Here is a 25,770-nt window from a genome sequence, read left to right as displayed (position 1 = left end):
ATGGAACAATAAGAGACTGGGTGAGGCAAATACTAAAATCAAATTGGATAAAGCTATGGCCAATAAAGACTGGATTGGGAAATTTCAAATGAGCAAAGTTATACACATTTCAGCTCATGCTTCGGATCATTTACCAATTCTTTTACAGGTTCAATCTTTTGTTCCACAAATACGGAAGAGAGGATTTAAATTTGAGGAGTCTTGGCTACTTATGGAGTATTGTGAAGCTATGGTAAAGGAGGCTTGGGATAGTGAGCTGGCTATTGAGTAGGGATTAGCTTCAACCTTGAAGAAAATACAAGCTTGTGGTTCATAATTAATGAAGTGGGGCTCAACAAGAATAACTCCAGATGAAGAAATTATTAAACAGATTTAGAAGAGGCTAGACAAATTAAATGAAAAGGAGATAACCACTGATAGCAAGGCCGAATATCTAGAGTTGAACAAAAAGATGGATGAGCTTCTCCAAAAACAGGATATTTATTGGGCTTAAAGGTCTAGAATTTCATGGTTGAAGCATGGTGATAAAAATACTAAGTTCTTTCACTCAAAGGCTTCACAAAGAAGGAGAAAGGATCATATCCGGGGTGTCAAAAATGGCCAAGGGCAATGGGTGGAAGAATTAGAGGAGGTGGTGGCAGTTGCCTCTGATTACTTTAAAAGCCTATTTCATGCAGGAGCATGTGACCAGATGAAGGAGTGTCTGGCTGCTGTTCCACAGATGGTGACTGAAGAAATGCAGGAGGCTTTGTCTGGGGAGTTTACTGCAAAAGAAGTTAAAGTGGCCTTATTTCAAATGGGACCTATAAAAGCTCCAGGACCTGATGGTATGAACGCCCTTTTCTTTCAAAAATTCTAGCACATAGTGGGTGATGATGTTGTTATGGCTGTTTTGGATTTTTTAAATAATGGTAACATGCTACCTGAGATAAATCACACAAACATAGTTCTTATTCCTAAAGTGAAAAATCCTGAAAAAATGTCTGATTTTAGACCTATAAGTTTATGTAATGTGATTTATAAGATTATGTCAAAAGTCTTGGCAAACAGATTGAAACAGGTACTTCCATATATAGTCTCGCCTACTCAAAGTGCCTTTGTATTGGAGAGATTGATCACAAATAATGTCTTGGTGGCCTATGAAACACTACATACAATGCATGCTAGGAAGAAGGGGAAGAAAGGGACTTTGGCGTTGAAATTGGATGTCAGTAAAGCCTATAATCATGTGGAGTGGCAGTTTCTTCAGGGGATTATGGAAAAGATAGGCTTCCCAGCACTGTGGATAGAGAGGGTGATGAGTTATGTCACTACTCCAACTTTCTCTATTTTGGTGAATGGTAAACCTTATGGTATGATACATCCATCAAGAGGAATACAACAAGGTGATCCATTATCACCATATCTATTTCTCTTATGTGCAAAAGGCTTTACGGCTCTGTTGGCAAAAGCAGAAATTGAAGGGAGGATTAAAGGGGTTTCCGTATGTAGAGGGGAACCCAAAATTACTAATCTACTATTTGCTGTTGATTCTTTGTTGTTTTGTCAAGCTATATAGAATGAAGGGCAAGCTATAATGGAAATTCTTCAAACATATGCACAGGCTTCAGGGCAATGTGTAAACTTGGAGAAATCTTCTGTTTATTTCAGCAATAATACCACAGGCAGTCAAAGGCAACAGATTTTGGGGGTGAAAGAGGTAGAGAGATTTGAATCTTACTTAGGGTTGCCAACTTTGATTGGAAGAGACAAGTATCTTTCTTTTTCTTATTTAAAAGACTGAATCTAGAAGAAGCTGCAAGGATGGAAAGGTATGTTGTTATCTAGAGTTAGAAAGGAAATTTTGATAAAGGCGGTGGCCCAATCTATCCCTACTTATACCATGAGTGCGTTCCAACTTCCTATGAAACTATGTGATGAACTGCATAGTATGTGTGTTTGATTCTGGTGGGGCCAAGTAGGTGATGAAAGGAAAATCCATTGGAAGAGGTGGGATAAGTTGTCAATTTCAAAGATGGAGGGTGGTATGGGTTTTTGGGATTTGAGAGATTTGAATTTAGCCCTGTTGGCCAAACAAGGCTGGAGATTGATCCAAGGGAATGATTCTTTGCTACACAGGTGTTTCAAAGCAAGATATTTTCCTCAGTCTTCTTTTCTTGAGGCCAAAGAATCACCTGGCTATTCCTATGTGTGGAGAAGTTTGATGGCTTCCTTGCCTATTCTTAGATTGGGTTCTTGTTGGAGGGTTGGTAATGGGTCTTCCATAAGTGTTATAGGGGATAGGTGGATTCCTAACTATCCCACAAATAAAATTATGCATCCAAGAGATGAGCTGGTTGAAGATTTAGCAATCTCAGATTTGATTGACTCGGAGTTGCATGCATGCAGAAGAGATATGATTATGGCAATGTTTCACAGTGAAGATGCCGAAACTATATGTAGAATCCCTCTCAGTCGAAGATTTGTTCGAGATTCTATTATTTGGTTGCACAACAAGAAGGGTAAATTTTCTATCTAGTCTGCCTATAAGCTTGCAAGACGAACTCAATTTCATGGAGATAGGGCCGAGGCTTCAGTGGTTGTGTTGGGAGAAAAATTTGGCCGGTCTTATGGAAGCTTAAAATTCCAAATAAAGTCAAAGTATTTGGATGGAGAGCTTGCCATGATATATTACCAACATCCTATAATTTGTCACGCCGGAGGATCATAACTGAGGATAAATGTCAACTGTGTACCAGAGAAACAGAGACAACAACTCATGCATTGTGGGAATGTACTATCGTGCAAGATGTATGGGCTGGTAGTAATTCGAAGTTGCAAAAAGGGTCCTCTGTTTTTAGTGACACACTTCAGCTGATGGAGTTTCTTGTGGACAGGTTAACAGTAGAGGAGTTGGAGCTGTTTTGGGTGCAGGTGTGGATTATATGGAACCAAAGAAATTGTGTGGTGCATGGGGGTCAATTAAAGGATCCTAAATGCCTTAATAAGCAAGCAGAGGACTTCATTCTGGAATTCCAGCAAGCCCAGGCGCAGTTGATAGTATCTTGGACTGAGCAACTCAATTCTGAACAGTGGCAACCTCCACCGCCGGATGTATACAAACTAAACTTTGATGCTACAGTGTTTTCGGGGCTGGACAGAACAGGTATAGGCGATATTATTCGCAACGATAAGGGGGAGGTTATGGCAGCAATGTCTGCTGTTGGACCAAGTGTAGAAAATAGTGAAGAAGCCGAGTTGTTGGCCTGCAGAAAATCCTTGGAGTTTGTCGTGGATGCTGGGTTTACAAGCTTGATAATTAAGGGTGATAATGCTAATGTAATACAAAACATTTCTTCATCCCTACCCAACCATTCCATTCTTGGCTGTGTGGTGGATGATATTCGCCATTTGATACATGGGTTATATTCGGCTAGGACTAATCAAATTAGAAGGGGAGGGAATACAGTGGCACATGTTGTTGCCCAATATGCTAGAAATTTAGATGAGGATTTATTTTGGTTAGAGGATTCTCCTCCACCTGCCTTGGCAACCTTGTATTATGATGCTTCATTATTATAATTGAATGAAAGTTTCCTTTTCAAAAAAAAAAAAAAAAATCATCATCAAGAATTGCCATTGTGCTACCACAGTGCACCTTTGGTACGGTGGTCACTCCACAAGTATAAATACTTGTGAGGTGTGAGGGGCAAGGGCCGGAGTTCAAGTCTCCAAGAAGGAGCTTCACACACATATACACTTAGATTAAGTTAGAGTAGAAATTCTATCTTGTATAAAAATATATATATATATATATATAAATATATTGTTGTTTCACTCTTGTTGAGCTACATTAGCATAGAATTTCAGTCCAATTTGATTCATTTAGGTCCACTGAGGTCACTTCGGCCCAATTCGGTTTAATTTAGTCCATTCGGTTCATTTTGGACTTGGGCCTTAAATTGATTCTTTTCATAAGTTGTCTTTTTAGTTTTTGATTAAAAAATTCACACACACATATATATATATATATATATATTTTTTTTTTTTTTTCTTCTTCTTAATATTTGGATTATAAAGTATGATATTTTTTATTTTATTTGGGTCAAACTCTTTAGTTTTTAGCTAAAAAATACAAATAAAATAGGCATTAGAAATTAGAGATATGAGTCATAAAAAAGAAATAAAAATGATAAATATTCAAAAGATTATCTTATTCAAGTTTCAATAATATAGACACTTAAAAAAAAAAAGAATAATATAGACATTATACTTAAATTCAAATTTTTTTATAAAAAAAATTCTACAATTCTAAACTTATATAATAATTAAACTTAGTGTAACATATTAAACTTACATGTATTTCATGGAATGGGGGTGTGCATTTTTTTTAATATTTTTGAAAATGTTCAAATTAGTCAACCGATTATGGTACATTTAAAAAAAATCATTTTTAATGACATTCTCAATTTATATAAAATAATTTAAACTTTTTTATTAATATATATATATATATATATATATATTATGTATTGTTGTTGAATGCAAAATATATTATATGTTTCATTACATAAAACTTATAAACATAGAAAATACTTTTAAATAACACGTGCACTATTTAACTTATAAATTTAACATTATATTTTTAAAAAACTAAGACATGGGTATGGCGGGAATAATATATTAATTAATTATTAAATATATTTTATTTATATTTTTATGTATGGTTAATCATTTATTTTTTTTATATAATATCAAACATATATCAATCTAAGAGAAACAATTAATATTTTATTTAATTAAAGTCTAAGATTATTATTATTATTATTATTATTATTATTATTGTAAGGACACAAATTAGTTCCTAAGCCCAAAAGGTAAAAGGATCTAGGTCCAAAGAGCCCAATACAATGAATTTGTAGAGAGTGAGTTAGAAAATTAGGCTCTAATGAGTTTGATAACAATTATAATGGATCCAGATGACAATAAAGTAAAGATAGACTGGTTTTATCTAAAGAAAATCGTACTCGGCACAATCAGAGAAGATCAGTTCTTGTATATATCTCTTGAATTTGATTACAAGTACAGTTCTTGTTACCACAATATTTTTCTTTTAATTCTCCGATCCCTTTTCCTTATGGTCTTCTTTCTATTTTATATTATATTCCTTCTTTCATCTATACCCTCCACGTGTAGATTAGTTTGCTGGTGTTGATCATTGTCCCATCAGCACCCTCCTGAAATCTTTGGGAGTAGCTGTAAAGTTGAAAATTACTGTTCAGGTATCACTTCCTCATTAATGCAGCCAAAGAGTTAGTTATAGAGCATTTAATGCGATGGTAGCAGCTTTCTCTTAGATATTTCATAACTTTCCTTTGTCCGGTACTTTCATGATATATATCCTTATCAATAGAATCTCTTGGAATGATACTTTTGGATGGCAGACCGCACCTTTTGACCTCTACTTCACTCAACCGATGAAGTATCCCTCCTCAGACCACCTTCTTGGACCATCATGACCAGACCCCTTTCTTTATTCATTAATGCCAACCTCCATAACAACGTTTACCCATCCTCAGACTACTAGGCGTCCTCGAACCGGGCCCCCGGCCCAATATATACTACTAGGCCTATCATCCATACAATAGCCCCTCAAAATTCTCCTCTTTTGCTCCTTAGAAAAAAGGGGGATTTCGACATTACCACAAGTGCCCCCTATTATCATACATCATCTCGGTCTATGTAGGTTCCTTTTTAAGTGCCCAATGCACGCTCCTGATGCTTCGGCATCTGAGACGCGCCTTCATTAAATTTTTGTGGCTCTATGTTCCCCACGTTCTTTGGTGCGATGCGGATCCAACAGCTGGGGATTTTATTGGAACTCGGGCGGGAATTTTCCTGCTTACCCTTCTCTTTGATACAAATATTGTTCAAACACTTTAGTCACTCCACTTTTGCACTCATTCACTTCATTTGCGCACTTACTCACTTCACTTGTGCCCCTACAAATATCAAGAGCCAGTCCGAGGAGAGTTCCTATCTTCGCGTAAGTCTTTTTAAACCTTTTCATATATTTCTCCTTCTACTTTTCTTTACACAGAGCCCTTTTCTCTTCAGCCCTCTTAGTTCTCCTTTACCATCTTAGGACCTTAAACCCTTTTTCAAACATGGGTAGAGAGCTTTAAATCTATACCCTCCATGTGTAGATTAGTTTGCTGGTGTTGATTCTTGTCCTATCAGCACCTTCCTGAAGTCTTTAGGAGTAGCTGTAAGGTTGAAAATTACTATTCAGGTATCACTTCCTCATTAATGCGGCCAGAGAATTAACTACAGAGCATTCAATGTGGTGGTAGCAGCTTTCTTTTAAATATTTCATAACTTTCCTTTATCCTGTGCTTTCATGATGTATATCATTATCAATAAAATCTCCTAGAACGTTGCTTCTGGATGGTAGGCCGCACCTTCTAACCTCTGCTTCGCTCAATCGAGGAAGTATCCCTCCTCGAACCACCTTCTTGAACCATCATGACCAGACCCCTTTCTTTATTCATTAATACCAACCTCCATAACAACGTTTACCCGTCCTCAGACTACTAGGCGTCCTCAGACTGGGCCCCCGGCCCAATATATACTACTAGGCTTATCATCCCTACAATTATTATTATTATTATTGTAGGGACCAAACGAACCAGCAGCCTAAGCCCACTAAGAATTATGGGTGGGTTGGTCCAACCATGACCTTAGACAATGAATTTATAAGAGAGGGAAACAAACAACCAAAGGGGGACTCCGCTCGAGGAGAAAAATAAGAAAAAAAATGCTAATCTGATTAAGGGGGTGAACCACTTTCTTAATATTGATAGGCCCGAGGAGACCACATTTACATAAGAATTATTACTATTCACTCTTCTCTCTCTGGATTCTCTGAGTGTTCTTCTTGTTTCTTTCTTTGTCTTTTGATACTTGTCTTTAGATCCCCCTTTTTTGTAAACCCCTCCTTTCTTATATACTCCTCCATTCTTCACATCTCAACCATCCATCCCTACCTAACTAGCTTTCTCTCATGACACTTGTCTCTTTCTACCTTTGAAGAAGGTGGTGGAAGGAGTTTGCTTAGCTGTGACTTACTCTGTTCAGGTCATTTCCTCATCAATGCAGCTGATAAAGCTGTTGCCCACCATTTAATACGGAGGTGACAAGCTACTCAAAATTAGAAATTTCCCCTATGACCACTGACTTTTTCTCTTTAGATCCTCATTCCCACTTGGAATGCCTCAGAGTACTTTAACTCATCCCTTCCTCTCCTCGGGTGACCTTCCTCCTCGAGCCCATGGCCTGTGGCATTCCCACACCAATGTTGCAACTCTTCAACTTCATCCTCGGTCCTCGAGCACCTACAATTATTATTATTATTATTATATATATGATAGAGATTTAAAATACTTCTTTTAAAATTTAAGCCCATGTCTTAAGTATATTAAAGCCCATTGTGTGAGTTTCATTTTGATATGTGAATTAAAAAAGAAAAGAAGAAGAAGAAGAGATATGTGAGTGAGAGATGAGAAGTGTAAAATAGAAATAATTGAAGAGAAGAGCGGAAGTAGCTAAGAGCATTCGCAACTGGAAATGTCATCCTATTCTATTTTACCATCTCAAAAAGCTACTTTATCAATTATACCATACCATTTTACAACACTCCTAACATCCCAACTTTTATTTTCCTATTCTACTCACTAAAATAATACATCTACACAATAAAATATATTTCCCAAAATAATATATCTCATTTCTCTAATTTCTGTCTCTCTTCCTCCCCTCTCTCTCACTGCCGTGAACAAACCTAATACCCCACACAACCACCATCCAGACCCCACCACCCCACCACTACTGCACCCACGGAAAAAACCTACAAAAAATAACCAAACCCACAACTCAGGTCAAACCTAGCAAACCACATCCACAAGAAAACCCACAACTAAGATCACCAAATCCACCACCAACCATAGCCACAAGAAATAGTCACCACAGAGGAAAAAAAAAACAAAACAAAACAAAATTTAAGCCTCCAAAAACCCCCAACAACAGCCACATCCACAAGAAATAGCCACCACATAATCACCAAAAAAAAAAAAAAAACTGATCTCCACACCTCCACCACTGCGGTCTGCACGCCGATCCACCACGATCCTCAGCCCCAGAGCCACCACAATCCACCACGACCCGCCATGATCCACATCGATTCAAATCCCAACCAACGCCACCAGACTTGAGGGAGCCACGATGGACTTGAGAGAGCCATAAACTCATCAAACCCACGCCGAACTTGAGAGACCCACAACCCACAACCCATATCGGGCTTGAGAGAGCCACGACCCACACCGAACTTGATGCACCCACAAACCGTGACAGAGCCATGATCCACAGAGAAGACGAGAAGAACAACTGGGCTTGGTCAGGTGGCTTGCGGTGGCCTGTGACGGTGGCTTGCAGTGGGGCTTGTGACGGTGGGTCTGACCATGGTGGCTTGGTGATGGCGTTCATGCAAGGATGGACCTAGGATTTCAAGCTAGGGGGAGGGGACGGAGATAAGCGAAAAAAAAAAAATTCAAATACGCATCCATTTAGTATTAATAAACTATCAACCAAGACAAATACCCAAAAATCATTGTTTCTTAATATATTAAGATACAATCATCTACCAACAAAAACAAAAGACATGAAACACTATTGTTTCTTAATACAATTATCTATGAAAAGGGAACTCAACGCTCTTTCAAATCTTCAAAATCATCTACGATTGAATCCAAACTAAATGTTGAAGCTATATCCTTTCAATGTATAACATCAAAGAGTCCATCAAAAAATCATTTTCCATTTTGTTTCGAAGGTTAGTTTTGATAACTTTCATAGCTGAAAATGTTCTCTCTGTAGTAGCAGTAGAAACTGGAAGAGTAAGCACAAATCTCACCATTTTATAAACAAAGTTTATAGTGTTCTGAATTTCCAGTTCTCACTAACCATTGACACAACTCAGATAAACTTTTCAATTTTTTGAACTCTGGATCCTAAACTACATTATGTTCAAAATGATAAAGCTCCTTCTCCAACACTTGTTTGTCATAATCTGTGAAATCTTGTGGATAGAAATTCTTTACCAACAAACAAAGATCACTACTTTTGAAAGATTTTAATGCCTCTCAAGGTTCTAAAGCTAAGCTAAGTCTAAGTAACTCCATTGCATCTTCATTAAACCTATAATTTAGTTCCTGTAGTTGAGAATCTATTGTAGCATAAAAAATATTTACTCGATAATGATGCTCAATTGTAACGTTATCTTGCTGATTATGAGCTCGACCTCGCCTTGCAACATAACAAGCATTCATATCTAGGACATCAATGCAATGCTTCTCACAAAATGATATCATAGTGGTGAGTAAGCCATCCCATCCATCATCTCTAAATTTTTGGATAAGTGCTTTAGTAGATGAAACTAAATGCATGGCATTTAAAATGTCTTGAGATTGGCTTTGCAAAGCTTAACAAAGTTTACCAGTGATCTCCGTAGTTTCTTTCTCAAGATGCAAGATGAAGACAAATTCAAATGAAGTTAAACCATCATAAGCCGACTCTGCTTCTGCCTGATATTCTCCATCAATTGCATCATCAATTATATTTTGTAAAACTTCAACATTTGAAGTAAACATCCTTAATAACCTAGAAACTGATCTAAAATGTGAACTCCAACGTGTTTCTACAGGTCGTTGTAAAGTGCCAATTTGATTAAGTCCAGTTCCAGTCTCAAGCTCTTCAAGATCAATCAAACATGTTATTTCGTTAGCATTGACAACTTTCAATTGCTCATTGCGCTTGCATGAAGCATTAACAATTTTGATCAGAAAAAACAATTTAAGAAAAAAGTGACTAATGGAGACAACTTGTTTTGATGTTTTTACTAATGCCAATTGTAAGCGATGTGCAAAACAATGGATGTAGTAAGCATATGGGCAATCATTCAAAATCAAAACTTGTAATCCATTCCACATACCTCGCATGTTGCTTGCTCCATCATATCCTTGCCCTCGACTATTTTGTATATCTAAGCAATGTTGAGATAAGAAAGAATATATCCCCTTCTTTAGAGTCGAAGCTGCAGTGTCAACAACATGAATAAGCCCAAAAAAACGTTCTTTCACAAAGCCTTCTGCATCAACATATCTAAAAACCACAGCCATTTGCTCTTTCATGGACTCATCACGAGCTTCATCAACCATTATGCAAAACTTTGCATCACCAATTTCTTCCCGAATGACCTTCTTCACTTTGGCTAAGAAAACATGAAGAATTTCCTTTTGAATCCTAAGTGATGTGTAGGTTGCATTTTTGGGAACTTTTTCTATTATTTCAGCAACCTTCTCATTCCAAAAAGTCACAATACCCAATGATTCAAAAAAGTTCCCACGATTTAATGAATTAAAACTTTCATCTTGACCTCTAAAAGCTATAGCTTGAAAGGCAAGATATCAGATAATAAAAACTGAGGCCTTCAGTTGCAACTGATTATTTGCAATTTGTTCAGTAGTGAAATGATCAACTACCCTTTGTAAATGCTGCCATTGGTTCATCAAATCCTTACACATTTGCTTGGCAAGTCTATGAGCCGAGTTAGGATTTTTTCCTATATTACCTTGAAAATAACAATATTTGCCCCCAACCTTTTTTCAATTTCTAAATCCACCAACAATGAATGTTTTTTGTCCCACAACTCCATTTGGATTATGAAAGACAAAGTAGGGTAAACAATAAGCTGCATTTGTTGTAAGAGAATATTCAAGCCATGTTGAATTATATCCAAACCAAGAAGCTTGAAAGCTATGATTGTGCTTTCCACTTTTTTTGTATGTCTTTAGAGGAGGTTGGTGCAGACCTTTTTTAATGTAAGCCCGTCAAATTCCATCACGTTGATTAACATGATATTCCCATATTTGTTTTCATATTCCAGGATCATAATCCAAAGAATCAAGATCAACTCTTTGAAATTGTGTTTGAGAGATTGGAACATTGACATTTTCCAGAATTGTAGTATAAGAAGCGGTACTGAACATACCCCCTGTAATTGTACATGCTCCCATTGCAATAACATATTTTGGTTCAGGCATTTGTTCATATAATCTCACTAAAGAAGGAGCCATTTTCATTGTTACTGTACCCGCAGTTAAAATTGGGTCTGCCTGTCTAGGACTCAATCTTGGTACCAGCCCATAACGGTCAAAGTTGAATCGTGAGCCTATTAATGAAGCAAATTCAATGAAACAACAACTGGTACCATATAGAAGCGGCCACAAACTGGACAGTCTTGACCAATTCTTTTTTTCTTTTTTTTCCTAATCACTCTCCACCTTTTCTTTTTCATGCATCTGACCACCAAAGCACAGAATACATAGAGTACTGTTTGTTACACACGTGTGTATATACAAACGTGCATAATAAGTTTTAGCCTAATACATATTATGTGGACAGTCGAGTTTTTTTTGGTGGGGGACGATCAAAATAAACATATAATATAAAAAATATGCATCTAGTGAACTGGGGTATTAATTCTTTGCAAGCCTAGGGCACTCGAAGAATTGAGCATCTGTAAGCAGATTGAGTTATTTAACACACGAGCTCTGTTTTAATTTGGCCACCACTTTGAAAAGAAAGTTTTTTTCGATTAAAATATATATATATATATATATATATATATATATACACACTATATATGGAATGGAAGAGCCATGTGGATGTGAAACCTCTGATGCAAAGACACAATCCTTGCCCAGACTCGGTGCAAAGTAGGCTCTGGTACACCTATAGAAGCGTATTATAGATTATGTATCCAGCAAGGAGAAAAAAGGGCCAAATAGGCGCAAGCTTTGGCCCTTAAGGCATCCATTAACATTTCTTATGTGATGATAAAATGATGAGTAGAAGCATGAAAGAGAGAGCACAGAGCACATATAAAAGTTTATATGATTCGGCCTAACAGCTTACGTCCATAATGAGAAAACCCTTGACGACTACATATTAAATTAAGAACTTATGTTACAATGAATCCAATATATAGTTTATATATTAGAGAATATTTACTAACTTTAGACTAACCATAAATCAACGTAGCCTATGTTTGGATTGCACTGAAATTATTTCAGTGTATGCGTTTGGGCTTTTTAGTGATTCTTGTGCACTGTTCACGGAACTCTCAAGTACTTTTTTCAGCAAAAACAACTTTAAAATTGAATTCCACGGCACTATTAACACATTTAAAAATTATCTTACTAATAATATTTTCAGTTTTCAGCAATAACTAATATCCAAACAAACCCTTAAAGTTAAAATATGATTGTTTTACAAGTACATAAACCTACAATTGGTATGAGCAACCTAGACCATAATATGTCTAACATTTTCGAAGTTAGGCCTCCTTCTTTCAATGGATCCAAGCATATAGACTATAGTCTATACTAAAGATTGTTGCTTAAGGAACAACAAATGCATGTTTTACCCATCTACACGCCCAACTCAATAAAGAGGCCCACAAAATGGAAAACATATATAGTGGAACTCTAAAACATCCCATGCATGTCTAGTCACTCTATTTATGTATGGAAGCTGTTTCATAATGTTCTTCAAAGTACGAGCTCACAAGAGGAGTAGAAGACATCTAAATAGGAACAACTCTTGCGCATTATGTGGGGAACAACCAGAGTCTAGACTCCAGAGACACAGGATCAACTATCTTTCTGATTCTCTGAATTGCCACTTCTCTCACGCCATTACTGCCTAGCTAACGTGTCTTTGTAATTTTGTTGCACTTGTACCCGAAAAATAAAAAATTAATCACAAAAGTGTTTGAAATATATACGGAATCATGTCATACATACAGACAAAGGAAAGGTTTAACTCCAAACATATTTACAAATATTTCTCTCAATCATTAAATATTCAAGTATAATTTTAGTTGTATAACTTTTTTAATAAATTGTGTTATTTATTTTAATAATACATGTGAATATTCTTATAAATTGTTTTTTTTTTTAAATAATTTGATAATTAAGCAGGGTTGAATGTTTTGTTTTCAAATGTTAGGAGGTTAAAGGCTCTTCGCATAATACAACAACTATTAAAACACATGGCTTCAGCAAAAAAAAAAAAAAAAAAAAATATATATATATATATATATATATATTAAAACACATGGCCAAAATATAATAATTAAAATTAATGATTTTATATTTTGATGACCTAATGGTCCAAATCAAAACTTGTGTTGAAAATGGCCAACAACACATCATTGAGCGTGAAAAGGCACCACGGATTAGAGATTGGAGAATTCGGTGGAAACTGGAAAGTAAGCCAAACACGCTCACAAGTGACAAACCGCAAAAGACTTCTCTCGGTATGATAAACTGAAATTATCGCGACAAAATCAAGACTTTCCGTCCATGTCATAATGACGCACAACGTGCGCACCATACGTTACTTTTCTGATGCTAAGTAATCTCGCGCGCCATCTAAAAGCGCGTCAAGCGCGCGTAGTTTCTAAAAAAGCCAAACTAGCCGAATAGATGGCATGTCATGTGTAGCAGGCAACGATGTTTGTGAGGGCCCTCGAATCTGCGTGTTCTAACTTTTAAGCCTTTTGAAAGGGCGCGCATCTGTCCAGTGACTTACATTTATTTTTGGAACACATTTATTTTTAGACTTAACACGCAACAAATTTAGTATCCTGTGACACTAAACAAAAGCCACATTTCTTTTTAAAAGATCTAGAACTGCTATAAATGCTCTTGATGAATTATAGATCTCATTCATTTTATATATATGAGGTGATATCAATATTACATCATTTATATAGGACAAAATTTAGGTGCAGATATTTTAGATGTTGTTCTTTAGATTCTCCTCTTAAAATTTAGCCATGTAGTTATTTAACTAAAAAATAGACTTTTATTCCATGAGAAAAAATCCACATGGGACAACACGGAAATAGATGAGCACCAACTTGATAGTTGGAAAATTTATTTATGCCAACATTGAATCAAGGCTTAGAGGTGATTGGTAATGGCTAACACATTGCTGCATAGCTGACTAAATGTGGTACTTGAAGAAGTTATTGGAGACTTGACGGATTGATCTTCGAAACCTTGGTTACACGAGTCTGCATCGGTCATGGCAGTTGAGACCCATGTATTAACATCATTATATTTCTTAGATCCCAAGGCACCGGTCGAGGACTGAATTTGATCAATTGCATCTCCATAATTCTCAGCGCAATCAGATAGGGCTTGCTTCAAGCCCTCGTCCGTTGCCGAACCTTGCTGTTTTTTGATTTCCGCATTTACTGCTTGAGCTTTAGTCCCTGCATGTTTTAGTGCAACTTTGGCTATAGTTAAGAGATCTTTTGCTGATTTGGCCTCAGAGTCCGATTGAAGAGTGCTTAGGCACAGTGGCTTGTACGAAGTGTAACCACAAGCTTGCGCAATCAAGTTCTGGCAAAAAATTTGGGTTGGAAAGACAGTCAAAAGAAGCACAAAGACAAGGCTTGAAATGGGATTCATGTTTTCACTATAATGTTTTCTTTTCAGATAAATTTTATTTTTTTAAATAGGTAAAGTCAATGTAGCGATAGTACTTTTTTTTTTTTGGGTGTTTTTGAGAAACTTGTAGCTATTGGACTATGGTTATATAGAAAAAAGTTGGGATGTGATCGGTTCTAAGTTCAACTACCTATTTTAAAAGTTGATATATAAAAAGTAAATGGAATATTTTAGCGTGAGATTGAATTACATATGACCACACAACCACACTGTTTAATCGGTCTCTTTGACCTTATAGTGGTTATTATGAGTTGGCTGAATAAAAAGAAGCTTCGACCCAAAACACGATTATTATTATTATTATTATTATTATTATTATTATTTATGAACAAATATTCTGTGAATATAATATGTGAATTTTACTAATGCGTGCAATGTAAACCATTTTGTGAAACTTTTTATGAAAAAATAAAAAAGTGATCAACTTTTTTGTCAGCCTTTTTAATTTCCTATAAAAGGATTCCTAAAATGGATGGTAAATATGTGCCATAAGGGCATACATTAACCTGACTCATAATAGTTATATATATATATATATATATATTGTGGTGGCATTTTCCTAACAACCCTAAGTTGAATGGGCTCAAGCCGCCAATTTATTTGTATTCTTGGTTAGGTTTAGTCCATTATGGGAGATCTCTAATGCAATTTATTTTATGATGGACAACACCCTAGTTCTATTTTACTATTAGGCTACTTCAAATCAAGCCTAGTCGAGAAGGCTTTCAAGCAGCTAAGTAACCGATTTTCCTATTTGAAATCTGAGCAAGATTTCTCTGATCCCAAGACTGTGTTCTCACTTTTCTCTCGTGTATCCTTCTCCCAATTTTCATTCCAACCCCTTATTTGGTTTTCCTTCCTCCTTTTATACCATACTCTTAGAATTGGAACATCCACATTTTCTAGTATTGGAATAGCAACATTAGTTGTTGGCAATCCCAAGTTGACTTCGGAAGAATTTGAACCATTTCTTTTGAAAAAATCAAGCATTGTAGTTGATTTTTTCATGATCTACAAATAAAATAAGAATCATATAAGAATCACTGTTATTTTCTTAAATTTGTGTGACAATTTTCTATATTATATGATTTGTTTTTTTTCTTTTTATGTTTGGTCTGCCTTTATTTATGTCTTTGTGTTGTCTCCATCTTTCTGACCCACTAACCTAATGAATCCCACTACCGACACTATAAATTTATTTCGCTTTCTGCACTACTAACAAAAAATTTTCTTAACTTTATCTTCTTCTTTTTTCTTTTCTTTTTTTGGTCACTTGTCTGTTGCCCAACTCCACTTGTCCCTATTATGTGCAACTATCAGTCAACAAAGAAAAAACTAATCTCTACAAATTCTACTCTCTCTCTCTTTATCTCTCTTATCTATATAATACAATAGAAAGAGTCACAAACACAGAGTGACAGAGTCACAAAACCAAAAAGTATAAAAAAAAAAAAAAAAAAAAAAAAAAAAAAAAAAAAAACCACAGGCAGCACAGATTCAATTCACAATTACCAACATCAGTTCAGTTCATTACTCATCAGTAAAAACACAAACATGAAACACCACAAGTCCACAAGGCACAAGCATAGTTTCTGTGAATCTGAGATTCTCAGATCACAAACAATTTATTTGGTTTTGAAGGAAAAGATAAGAGTAAATACCTGTGAACTGTGAAGGCTGGAGCAACAAAGTTGGGCTGGGTAGATCGAGCAACCGGCAGCGGCGGCAAGTGGGTCTCGCATGGGTCTCGTCGGTGTGGGTACTAGGTAACAAGATTAAGATGGGTCTCGCAAGTGTCACGGCGATACGGCATCACAGCATTACGGCGACATGGCGTGGGTATGGGCAGTGGCGTCACAGCGTGGGCGAGTGGGTCTCTGAGTACTTTCTATCTCTCTATCTCACCTCTCTATCTCTTTGTCTTGCCTCTCACTTTCCTTTCTTTTTATTTTCTTTTTTTTCCTTCGTTTTTTGCTTTCTCCGTTTGGTTTTGGATTGCTGAGAGCTGAGGTTTTTATTTTTATTATTATTTTAGTATATTTACATGGGTCATAGGCTCCTGGGCTGGCCGGATGATGGGCTAGGGGTTCATGATTTTTGGGAGGGGGGCCCAAGCCCTTTTTTTTTTTTTTTTTTGAAAATTTTACTTGCTAATTTTTTTTTTTTTGGGCCGGGGGGAGGGGGGCCAAGCCCCTTAGGCCCACACTTGGGTCCATCCCTGCGTTCATGTCCACCATGGTTTTTGGTCTGAAGAGGAGAGAGCAAACAAGAGAGAAGAAGACAAGAGGGGGAAATGAAATAATGAGAAAGTAAGAGAGAGAAGAATCAGTTAGATAATAAAATAATAATTTTTAATTATACAATCCTTCTACAGTACCATCCTAGAAATAGGATGGTACTGCAGCAACATTGTAAAATTTTTTACAATTGGCACAATTTGGCAGTTTGGCTAGAGCATCATTTTAAGGGTTTGATGGTAAAATATATCAACATATAGGATATACAAGGCCGACTGTCAATGCTTTAACAGCTAGCCACTTAAAAAGTCAAATTGAAAAAGAAAAGACAGACATCCACACGACTCTAAAAAGAAGAAGAAGATAAATTAGCCACACAACTCTAAAAAATAAAAGATAATTTTTTTTAAAACATAAAATGAGAGAGAAAGTTAAGAAAGATAAAGAGACATAGTGTGGAAGAAACTAAAGAAGCATAAGGAAGGCGGAAAATATATGGAGAATGGAGATAAAAGGATACAGATCTTATTTTTCCCTCTTTTTTTCTTTCTTTTTTCAGCATACCCAGGGTTTGTTTGGATACTGCTGATTTTGCTGAAAACTGAAAACACTGTAGCAAATAAGTGAAAAATGCCAGTTGATTATTTTTGGGTTTGAGTACTGTAGCTTAGCTGAAAGTATTTAAGGGTCGCGTTTTTACTTTTTTTTTTTCTTCTATTCACTCCTCACCCACCCTACTGCTTGTGTCTTCGAGAAGAGAGGTCCACACCCACCACAGAAATCCACCGAGGAAGACCTACATTGGTCCATCGCCTGTGAAGAGCTGAGGAAGATAACCTAGTCCAATGTCGGCGAAGATCGGGTTCCCTCTGGTGTGCTCTTCTTTCCATAAACCCATTTCACCCGCTTCCCCAATTTCACTCCTCTCCCACCCATGACAGTACTCCATGAAACTGAAGTAGCCTGAGCTCGTTGGTGGTGGATGGGTTGATCGGCGTGGGTTTGATGGGTTGATTAGCAATGGGTTTGATGGGTTTGATATGGGAAGTCAGTGGTGGTGGATGGGTTGGTCGGCGGTAGGTTTAATGGGTTGATTGGCAGTGGGTTTGATATGGGAAGTTGGTGGTGCTGAGTGAGGTTGGATTGGTGATGGGTTTGATTTGCGTTTGCTGGGTAGATCCATTTGATGGGTTTGATTTGGTTTTGGTTTCATATGGATTTGATGGGTTTGATTTGGTTTTTGTTTCATATGGGTTTGATGGGTTGATCGGTTTTGATTTTTTTTCACACAGGTTTGATCGATTTAATCTCAAATTGGTGGCTTTTGTCTTAGTTTTGGTTTCACTGTTTTGATCATCTGTTTTGATGGGTTTGCTGGGTTCAAGAACATGAATAGTCATGTTCTGGGAAGAACATGAAGAACACGAAGAACGATGCGTTGAAGGAAAAAAACGATACACGTTTTAGTTCAATCTTTTCGTTTAATTGGAAGCTACAATAGCAGTGGGTCCCACGGATATACAAACTCTAGACGCAAGACGTGACTCTATAGACGCTATCCAAACACATACCTAGTGTCCTGTTCTTGTCTGATAAAAGAAAAAGATTAGGGCATGCGTGAAACCGTGTCCTGTGCGTACTCTGTGTCTGGTACATCTCTGACATAGACAAGGTAGGCAAACTGCCGTGTTTGTGCTTTCCTGCAAAAAACCATACGTATGCACCCATAATCCCAAATTTAATTAATTCAATTTTATTTACTTAATTTTTTTCCCACATTTGTTCATATAAAATGTATAGTTCTATTTAGCATGCGTTTGAGAAGGAATTATAAATTAAAATTATTTCACTATTCAACTTATTTTTGCTACTATTTATAGGTCTCACTGAACTTTTTGGCACTATTCATGAGTTCCATTGTACTATTTCAACTAACTTTTACTTTTATCTACAGTACTTTCAGCAATAATTTTTCAGTTTCAGCACAATAAACGGTATCTAAACACATCCTTAGTGTCAAAAATTGTAATGGCAAGCTGTTTAGCACAAAGAAGGGTAAGTAAGACATTGTGAACTACTGAGAAACCAGCATGGAATGAATGGAAAGTATTAACATAAATGTGGTGAAGGCAAGGAGTAATTGATAACATTGATGACATGGCAAGGGATGTTTTATCCACCACTAGATCTTATTAAAGTCTACGATTTAATTAAAAAACGTGTAATTCAGAAGTTGAACCCTATTTTGACTTTGAGTGACCCATTTCAAAATTAAATAAATAAATAAATATAGACAAAGAAAACAAAGCTATAAGCCTAGAACAGAAGTTAAAGAAAACGAAGAATAGAGCTACAGGTAGACATGACAAAACGGGTTTGAAATTTTTGACCCGATCCGATCTTATCCGAACCTGATTTTTTTTTTTTTTTTTTACCCAAAGCAAAAACAGGTTGATCCGTGTTTTTGAGGGTCAACTTGACCCGACCCGAGACTCGAACCATTTTTTAAAACTTTTTATTTGGTAAAAATATAATAATAAAATAAAATTAATATTGGTTTTGTTGTTTGTTGTTTGTTGTGAGTTTTAAGGAAACAATTGAGACATTTATATATATAACTGCATGCAAATGAATTGAAAGATGAATGGTTGAGCATTTTGTAATGAGTAAAAAATTTTATATATCAAATAGCAAAGTACATGCCAAGACAATCTGGTTAGGGTAGAGTTAAAAATATAGATTTAAAATTGTAGACATGTGTGAGAAACATTCATAAGTGTGAAAATAGTGAAGTTAAAGTATCAAATTAGCATAAATTATGAATGCTTAGACCTATTTTTAAACAATTTATGTCCAAAATAAATGGCTTTTCAAAATAAATTATGATATTTTTTAGAGTGTGTATTACTTAACAATGATATGATATTTATAAAATAGACTATATATAAATAAGTAAACAATCAAACTTTAATGTATATTCTCAAATTGAAATAGAGTGTCAACCACAATTGATAATAGATAATAAAATTAATTTTCAAGATTGTAAGTTTCTTATATGTTTTTATTCTTTGTCAAATGAGTTATCCAAAAAGTTATTTGTAATTTTGTTTTATATTTTGGGATGTTGATATTTTGTAGAAATAAAACTTATATATTTGTTTTACTTATCTTTTTTTTTTTTCTTTTTTTTGAGAGAGTTTCAATCTATGGCGTCCGCTCCTAATGATAGCTCTTTATTATCAGACCAAGACACCAATCAGTTTTTGGTATAGACAGGGATTGAACCTCAGATCTCTTATTCAACCATCAGAGACCTTACCAGTTGAGCTAACTGGAATCCACTTGTTTTACTTATCTTTGTGTTATTTTGTTTTAGTTAGCAATGTTGAAATTTGTATAATTTTAAAATTATTGAATAAGTATTAATAAGTTTAATTGAGTTCATTCTTGATATAAATGGTGAATTCAAAGTAATACATTTTATATCAAGTAATTTGTTGCATGACTTTCCAAACGACAAATACATGTTGTTTTCTTTATATAAAAATAAATTTATGTGAAAAATACGAGTCAACCTGATCCGATCCGAAACCCGCTTAACTTGATGCGGTTGTTTGCCATGTCTAGCTACAGGATTGAAGTGGAAACAAGCAACATAACAGAAGTTGTAATGTTCCAACAAGCTGAAAAGAAGAAACAAAGACACTGTAATTACCATAAATTATGACAGAAGCCCATTGTATTAGCCCCAAACAAAGATATCGCTGAAATCCACCAAAATCTGCCGGTATCACCGAAGAAAGCCAGTACACCCCAATCTTTGAAGGAATACATTTCAAATGAGTTTCTGTACTGTTTTAAGTACTACTGCAACAAATACCAGTCGATACGGTATGGAAACTGTCCTTTCATTAGGGTCTGTTTGGATACCGATTATTCTTAAAAACTGAAAACTTATTGCTGAAAATATTGTAGCAAAACAATTTTTAAATATGTGAATAGTGCCATAAGACCCAGTTTTAACTTAACATTTACTGAAATCCGTACTTACGGGTCCTGTGAACAATGCAAAGGACCCAGCCAAAAAAACGCAAACGCGCAAAATGCCACTCCCGCTGCTATCCAAACTCACACTTAGTGTATATTTGGTAGTGCTGAAAAGCACTTGCGTCTGCGTTTCACGTTTTCAGATGTGGGTCCCATGCACTGTTCACGGGACCCGCAAGTACTTTCTTCACAAAAAAAACTTCAAAACTGGGTCCCACGGCACTATTTACATATTTAAAAATTATTTTGCTACAATGTTTTTAGTTTTCAGTTTTCAGTTTTTAGCAATAAGCGGTATTCAAACACATCCTTAGTCACTAATTTCTAATGATTTTTTTGAAAATGATTATTCGGCCTATGCTGTGGTTATTTTAAGAATGGGCTTGAGTCTTGATTTTGAAGTGTTGGGCTTAACATATGGTGTTGAGCATTATGGTAGTGATTGGGGCCTTTTGTCATAAAATTGGGGATCTTGAATATGGGCTGGAACAAAATTGTGTGTCCATCATTATGACAACTAAGAGGTTTTTATCTTCATTTTATAAGGCACAATATGTACTTTAGGGAAATCATTTATAACTTTTTAGTGTTGATTTTAGAAAAATAAAATAAAATCATATTTTTTCATGCATATGTGCATATATATATATATATATATATAGAGAGAGAGAGAGAAAACCATTTCTAAATATTCTTCTCGGTATGCCGCACGTAACAATTTCTCATGCAATTCAATTGGCCATAGGGAATATTTTTTCTGTTCTTTTCACATTTTTTTAAGGCATGATTTAACAAGATGATATATTGGCTCATTTAGGTACAATGGTTTCTGGATGCATTTTTCAAACGAATTCACTTTACATCGGTAATATTCTCGACCATGTATTGGCATTCGAGAACAAGCTTCAAGTTCATAGACAATGCAATCATGGAGGAGTAGGGAAAGTTTTTCACTTTTAGTGAGATGAACAATTGGGAATGGAACTGGAGGTTGATGGACAGAGATATGGGACTTAGTTTGCGCTTCAACAAATAGAAAAAAAAGAGAGATGCTATATTCACAACATTTTCACAACAAATTATAGGTGGTTAGTTGTTGATGATGCCAAAATCGTCAGTTTGGGTCACTCGCGCAATCCGAAGCATTAGACGATCTCATAGGACCTGTAAGATAAAGGAAAGATAGATTGAATAGACCGGAAAGATAGATTGAATAGACCGCCAGGTTGTGCCTAGTGGGGGAGCCTCCAACGCTTAAGTTAGTATCAACCCATATTTTTCATATTTAGATAGTGTTTAGTAGTAGCTTTTGACGTACCTTCACAAGTGAGACGGACTGATCCTTTTATAGGTGATTTGGATAGCTGTTGTACATAATTGGAGGTGATTATTGCCCATGTGTAACAGTTATCGTATTGATGGGCATTTAAGACCGCTGAGTAATGGTTGCCATTAATGTGTTGAATGTGCTTAAGCGGTTACATCTTTTGGTTTGTTAATATGGACGACCTTAATGTTTTTTTTGGACTCATCAGTTGTCCCCCCCCCCCCCCCCCCCCCCAATTCCCAAGTCTGATTTTGCTTTATGCTGGTCAGGCTTAGGGAATGTTTTTGACTTTTTTAGATTTAGGCTTCTTTATCTTCAACTACTTTCTTCTTCAGGAATGCTAGTATTTCTATGATGACCTCTTAGTATCTACCTTTTGAAGGTCGAGAGATCATAGCTTGATCTTGAAAGTGAGCTAATTTCTTTGGACGATCATTTTTTATCACTGCTAAAGAGCAAGCTAATTTCTTTGGACGGCCATTTTTTATCACTGTTGAAGAATAAGGTGATTTCTTTGGATGACCATTTTTTATCACTTCGATGCTTCTTCTTTTATTCATTTTCTAGTTGTTGTCTTTGATATTCTTGATTTCTTGCGTTTGTGTGAGAATCCTTGTTTGTTTACACTCGTCTAAGGGTATTTAGTCACTTAGCCACTTTTGGGTGACTTACATCCAGTTTCGGAGCTTTGTCATTTAGATTTTGTCAGCGATTTACATCGATCTAGCGGAATCTTGTCCATTTTTCTTTTTTGGTGACTTACATCCATTTAAGGAATTTTGTCACTTGGACTTCGTCAGTGATTTACATCCGTCTTGGCGAAATCTTATCACTTAACCATTTTTTGGTGACTTACATCCATTTAAGGAATCTTGTCATTTAGGTTTCGTCAGTGATTTACATCCGTCTTGGCGGACTCTTATCACTTAACCATTTTTTGGTGACTTACATCCATCTAAGGAATCTTGCCACTTAGGCTTCGTTAGTGATTTACATCCGTCTTGACGGACTCTTATCACTTAGCCATTTTTTGGTGAATTACATCCACTTAAGGAATCTTGTCACTTGGGCTTCGTCAGTGATTTACATCCGTCTTGGCGGAATCTTATCACTTAACCATTTTTTGGCAACTTACATCCATCTAAGGAATCTTGCCACTTAGGCTTCCTTAGTGATTTACATCCGTCTTGGCGGACTCTTATCACTTAGCCATTTTTTGGTGACTTACATCCACTTAAGGAATCTTGCCACTTAGGCTTCGTCAGTGATTTACATCCGTCTTGGCGAACTCTTATCACTTAGCCATTTTTTGGTGACTTACATCCACTTAAGGAATCTTGTCACTTAGGCTTCATCAGTGATTTACATCCGTCTTGGCGGAATCTTATCACTTAGCCATTTTTTGGTGACTTACATCCATTTAAGGAATCTTGTCACTTATTGCTGGAAAGATTCCTTGACGCTATGTCATTTTGGACCTTCTTGAGGCCATGTTGATATCTGCATTAAGTAGCACAAGCACTTGCCAAGGCTTGGTTAAACAAGAATTTTAGAACAATTCATATATAAATAATAAGCTACCAATAGCCTAGGTGGACCTTTTTCTTATTTCCTTGTAATCCTAGAGTTTTATCTCTTTTGTGATCTGTCTAGTAATGCATACATGTTTGCATGAAACCTTACTAGGTGTAAATTTTTATAGACGAATATAAAAGAGACAGAAATAAATGTGTTACCTTAAATGATGACATTATTTTGTCACATACCTCAATCTTTTTATTGTTGGAATCTTCTTGACAAACTTTTCTCTTTTCAAGATAACGAGCTCCTCTCTTTTCAAGATTTTTCTTAAGTTTAACATGATACTTCATGTGTAAGGCCTAAATCTCTTTTGCCTTCGATTTTTCGAAGGCGTAAAAACTAGGCCACGTTATTGCCCCCGTTCAAACATGAAGAGTGTAATTCTCATTTGTTGACGACTAGAGGAATGCTCTATCACGATTGAAACCCTTTTTTTTTTTTTGGTGTGCTTTGACGTCTATGGTCATTGCCATTTGTAATAGCAATTTCCTGTTCCTTCTTCTTTAATTGTATGCTTAAGTCACTTCAATTGTGCTAGCTGCATGACGATGTACAAATGTGCAATTGCATGCTATACAAGGCAAAGTGCATTCTATATGAATCATGAAGAAGTATAAAAATTGAAGCTATTTGACTATATGCTTCTTTAAACTGGTCTTTGTTAGGTCATTGCCGTTTGTAATAGCAATTTCCTGTTCCTTCTTCTTTAATTGTATGCTTAAGTCACTTCAATAGTGCTAGTTGCATGACGATGTACAAATGTGCAATTGCATGCTATACAAGGCAAAGTGCATTCTATATGAATCGTAAAGAAGTATAAAAATTGAAGCTATTTGACTATATGCTTCTTTAAACTGGTCTTTGTTAGGTGCTTGCACAGTATATGATTTTTAGAGCAATTTAAGAAGATTTTGGTGAGTTGATGGAGATAGCGGAAATTTATTGAGACTTAAATTCATGAACATATTGTGAACACGATCATCTAGAATTTAAGTTTAGGAAACTTAATAGAACTTCTCAAATTCATGACAATGAAACATATACTACTAATAATATAGTCATATTAATTGTGATAATTGTAACAATTTTATAGCAATATTTTCAACATGTTCTACATACACATTTGTAATAATCATGCAAGCTTGATATTTATTTAGTTTCAGTAAAATGATCTCATGGATAAAAAGAAAGAAAGAAATGGGTTACCTCAATGGAAGACCTTAAATCTCAATACTATTGTGTACGTACCTCGATCTTTTCATTGTTGTAGTCTTCTTGACGAAATCTCCATCATTGAACTCTTACTTATAGAGCTCTTCTTCGTTGGATTTGTACAACTCCATAATTTATAGGAGTTAAACTCGGCATTTGTGATGTAGATGGAATTTTCAGAAGTTTTGGCTATATCTCTATTTTCTTCTTAAGGGTTTTTCTTTGTCAAATTATGACATCCATTTAGAAACTTTGGAATACCTGTTTTTTGCATATCTGAAGCTAGTAATCTAGCAAACCTCTTATAGGTTTACATATTATACAAAATTTTGGGTGAATTGATATAGCTTACGTCCAATCAATATCATTTCATGTAAGAGTATAAAAACTTAGTGAGGATTAAAGTCACACTTAATGCCATGCGATCAAATAAAATTGTCTTATTTTATGTATGAAGCACATGCTCTATAGGCAATTCAATCATTTCTACTTTTTTCTTGGTTTTGGTGATAGTAGAATAATGAAAGAAATGGATGGACTTAAGATCATTTGATCGGCTAGAGATCAAAAGTCTAAAATAGGTCACACTAGCTAGAGCAGATATTAATAGTCAAGTCTTTTAACTTTAGCAAGAAATTATCTAGCCTTTTGTGTCAATTATGCATGTTTGTACTAATCTTGTAATTAAGCAATTTGCCTTTCCAACAATCGTTTTCATAACTATTACCCTATTCTCGTGCAACTAAATAAC

The 25,770-nt window shown here is 35.7% G+C and overlaps 1 protein-coding gene across 1 annotated transcript; it reads right to left on the bottom strand.

The window, feature by feature from the left end:
- Positions 1 to 9,515: 9,515 nt before the first annotated feature.
- Positions 9,516 to 10,747, bottom strand: LOC126696364 (uncharacterized). Its single transcript, XM_050393120.1, has 2 exons — positions 10,664 to 10,747; positions 9,516 to 10,388 (listed from the first exon to the last, which is right to left on the bottom strand). Exons 1-2 carry the CDS (start codon positions 10,745 to 10,747, stop codon positions 9,516 to 9,518), a joined length of 957 nt encoding a protein of 318 aa, XP_050249077.1.
- Positions 10,748 to 25,770: the final 15,023 nt, after the last annotated feature.

Source organism: Quercus robur, chromosome 8 (assembly GCF_932294415.1).
Source record: "Quercus robur chromosome 8, dhQueRobu3.1, whole genome shotgun sequence".
In the NCBI taxonomy this organism is placed as follows: Eukaryota; Viridiplantae; Streptophyta; class Magnoliopsida; order Fagales; family Fagaceae; genus Quercus; species Quercus robur.
The sequence above is the reverse complement of the archived record's forward strand: the minus strand, read 5'-3'. Positions and strand labels throughout refer to the sequence as shown.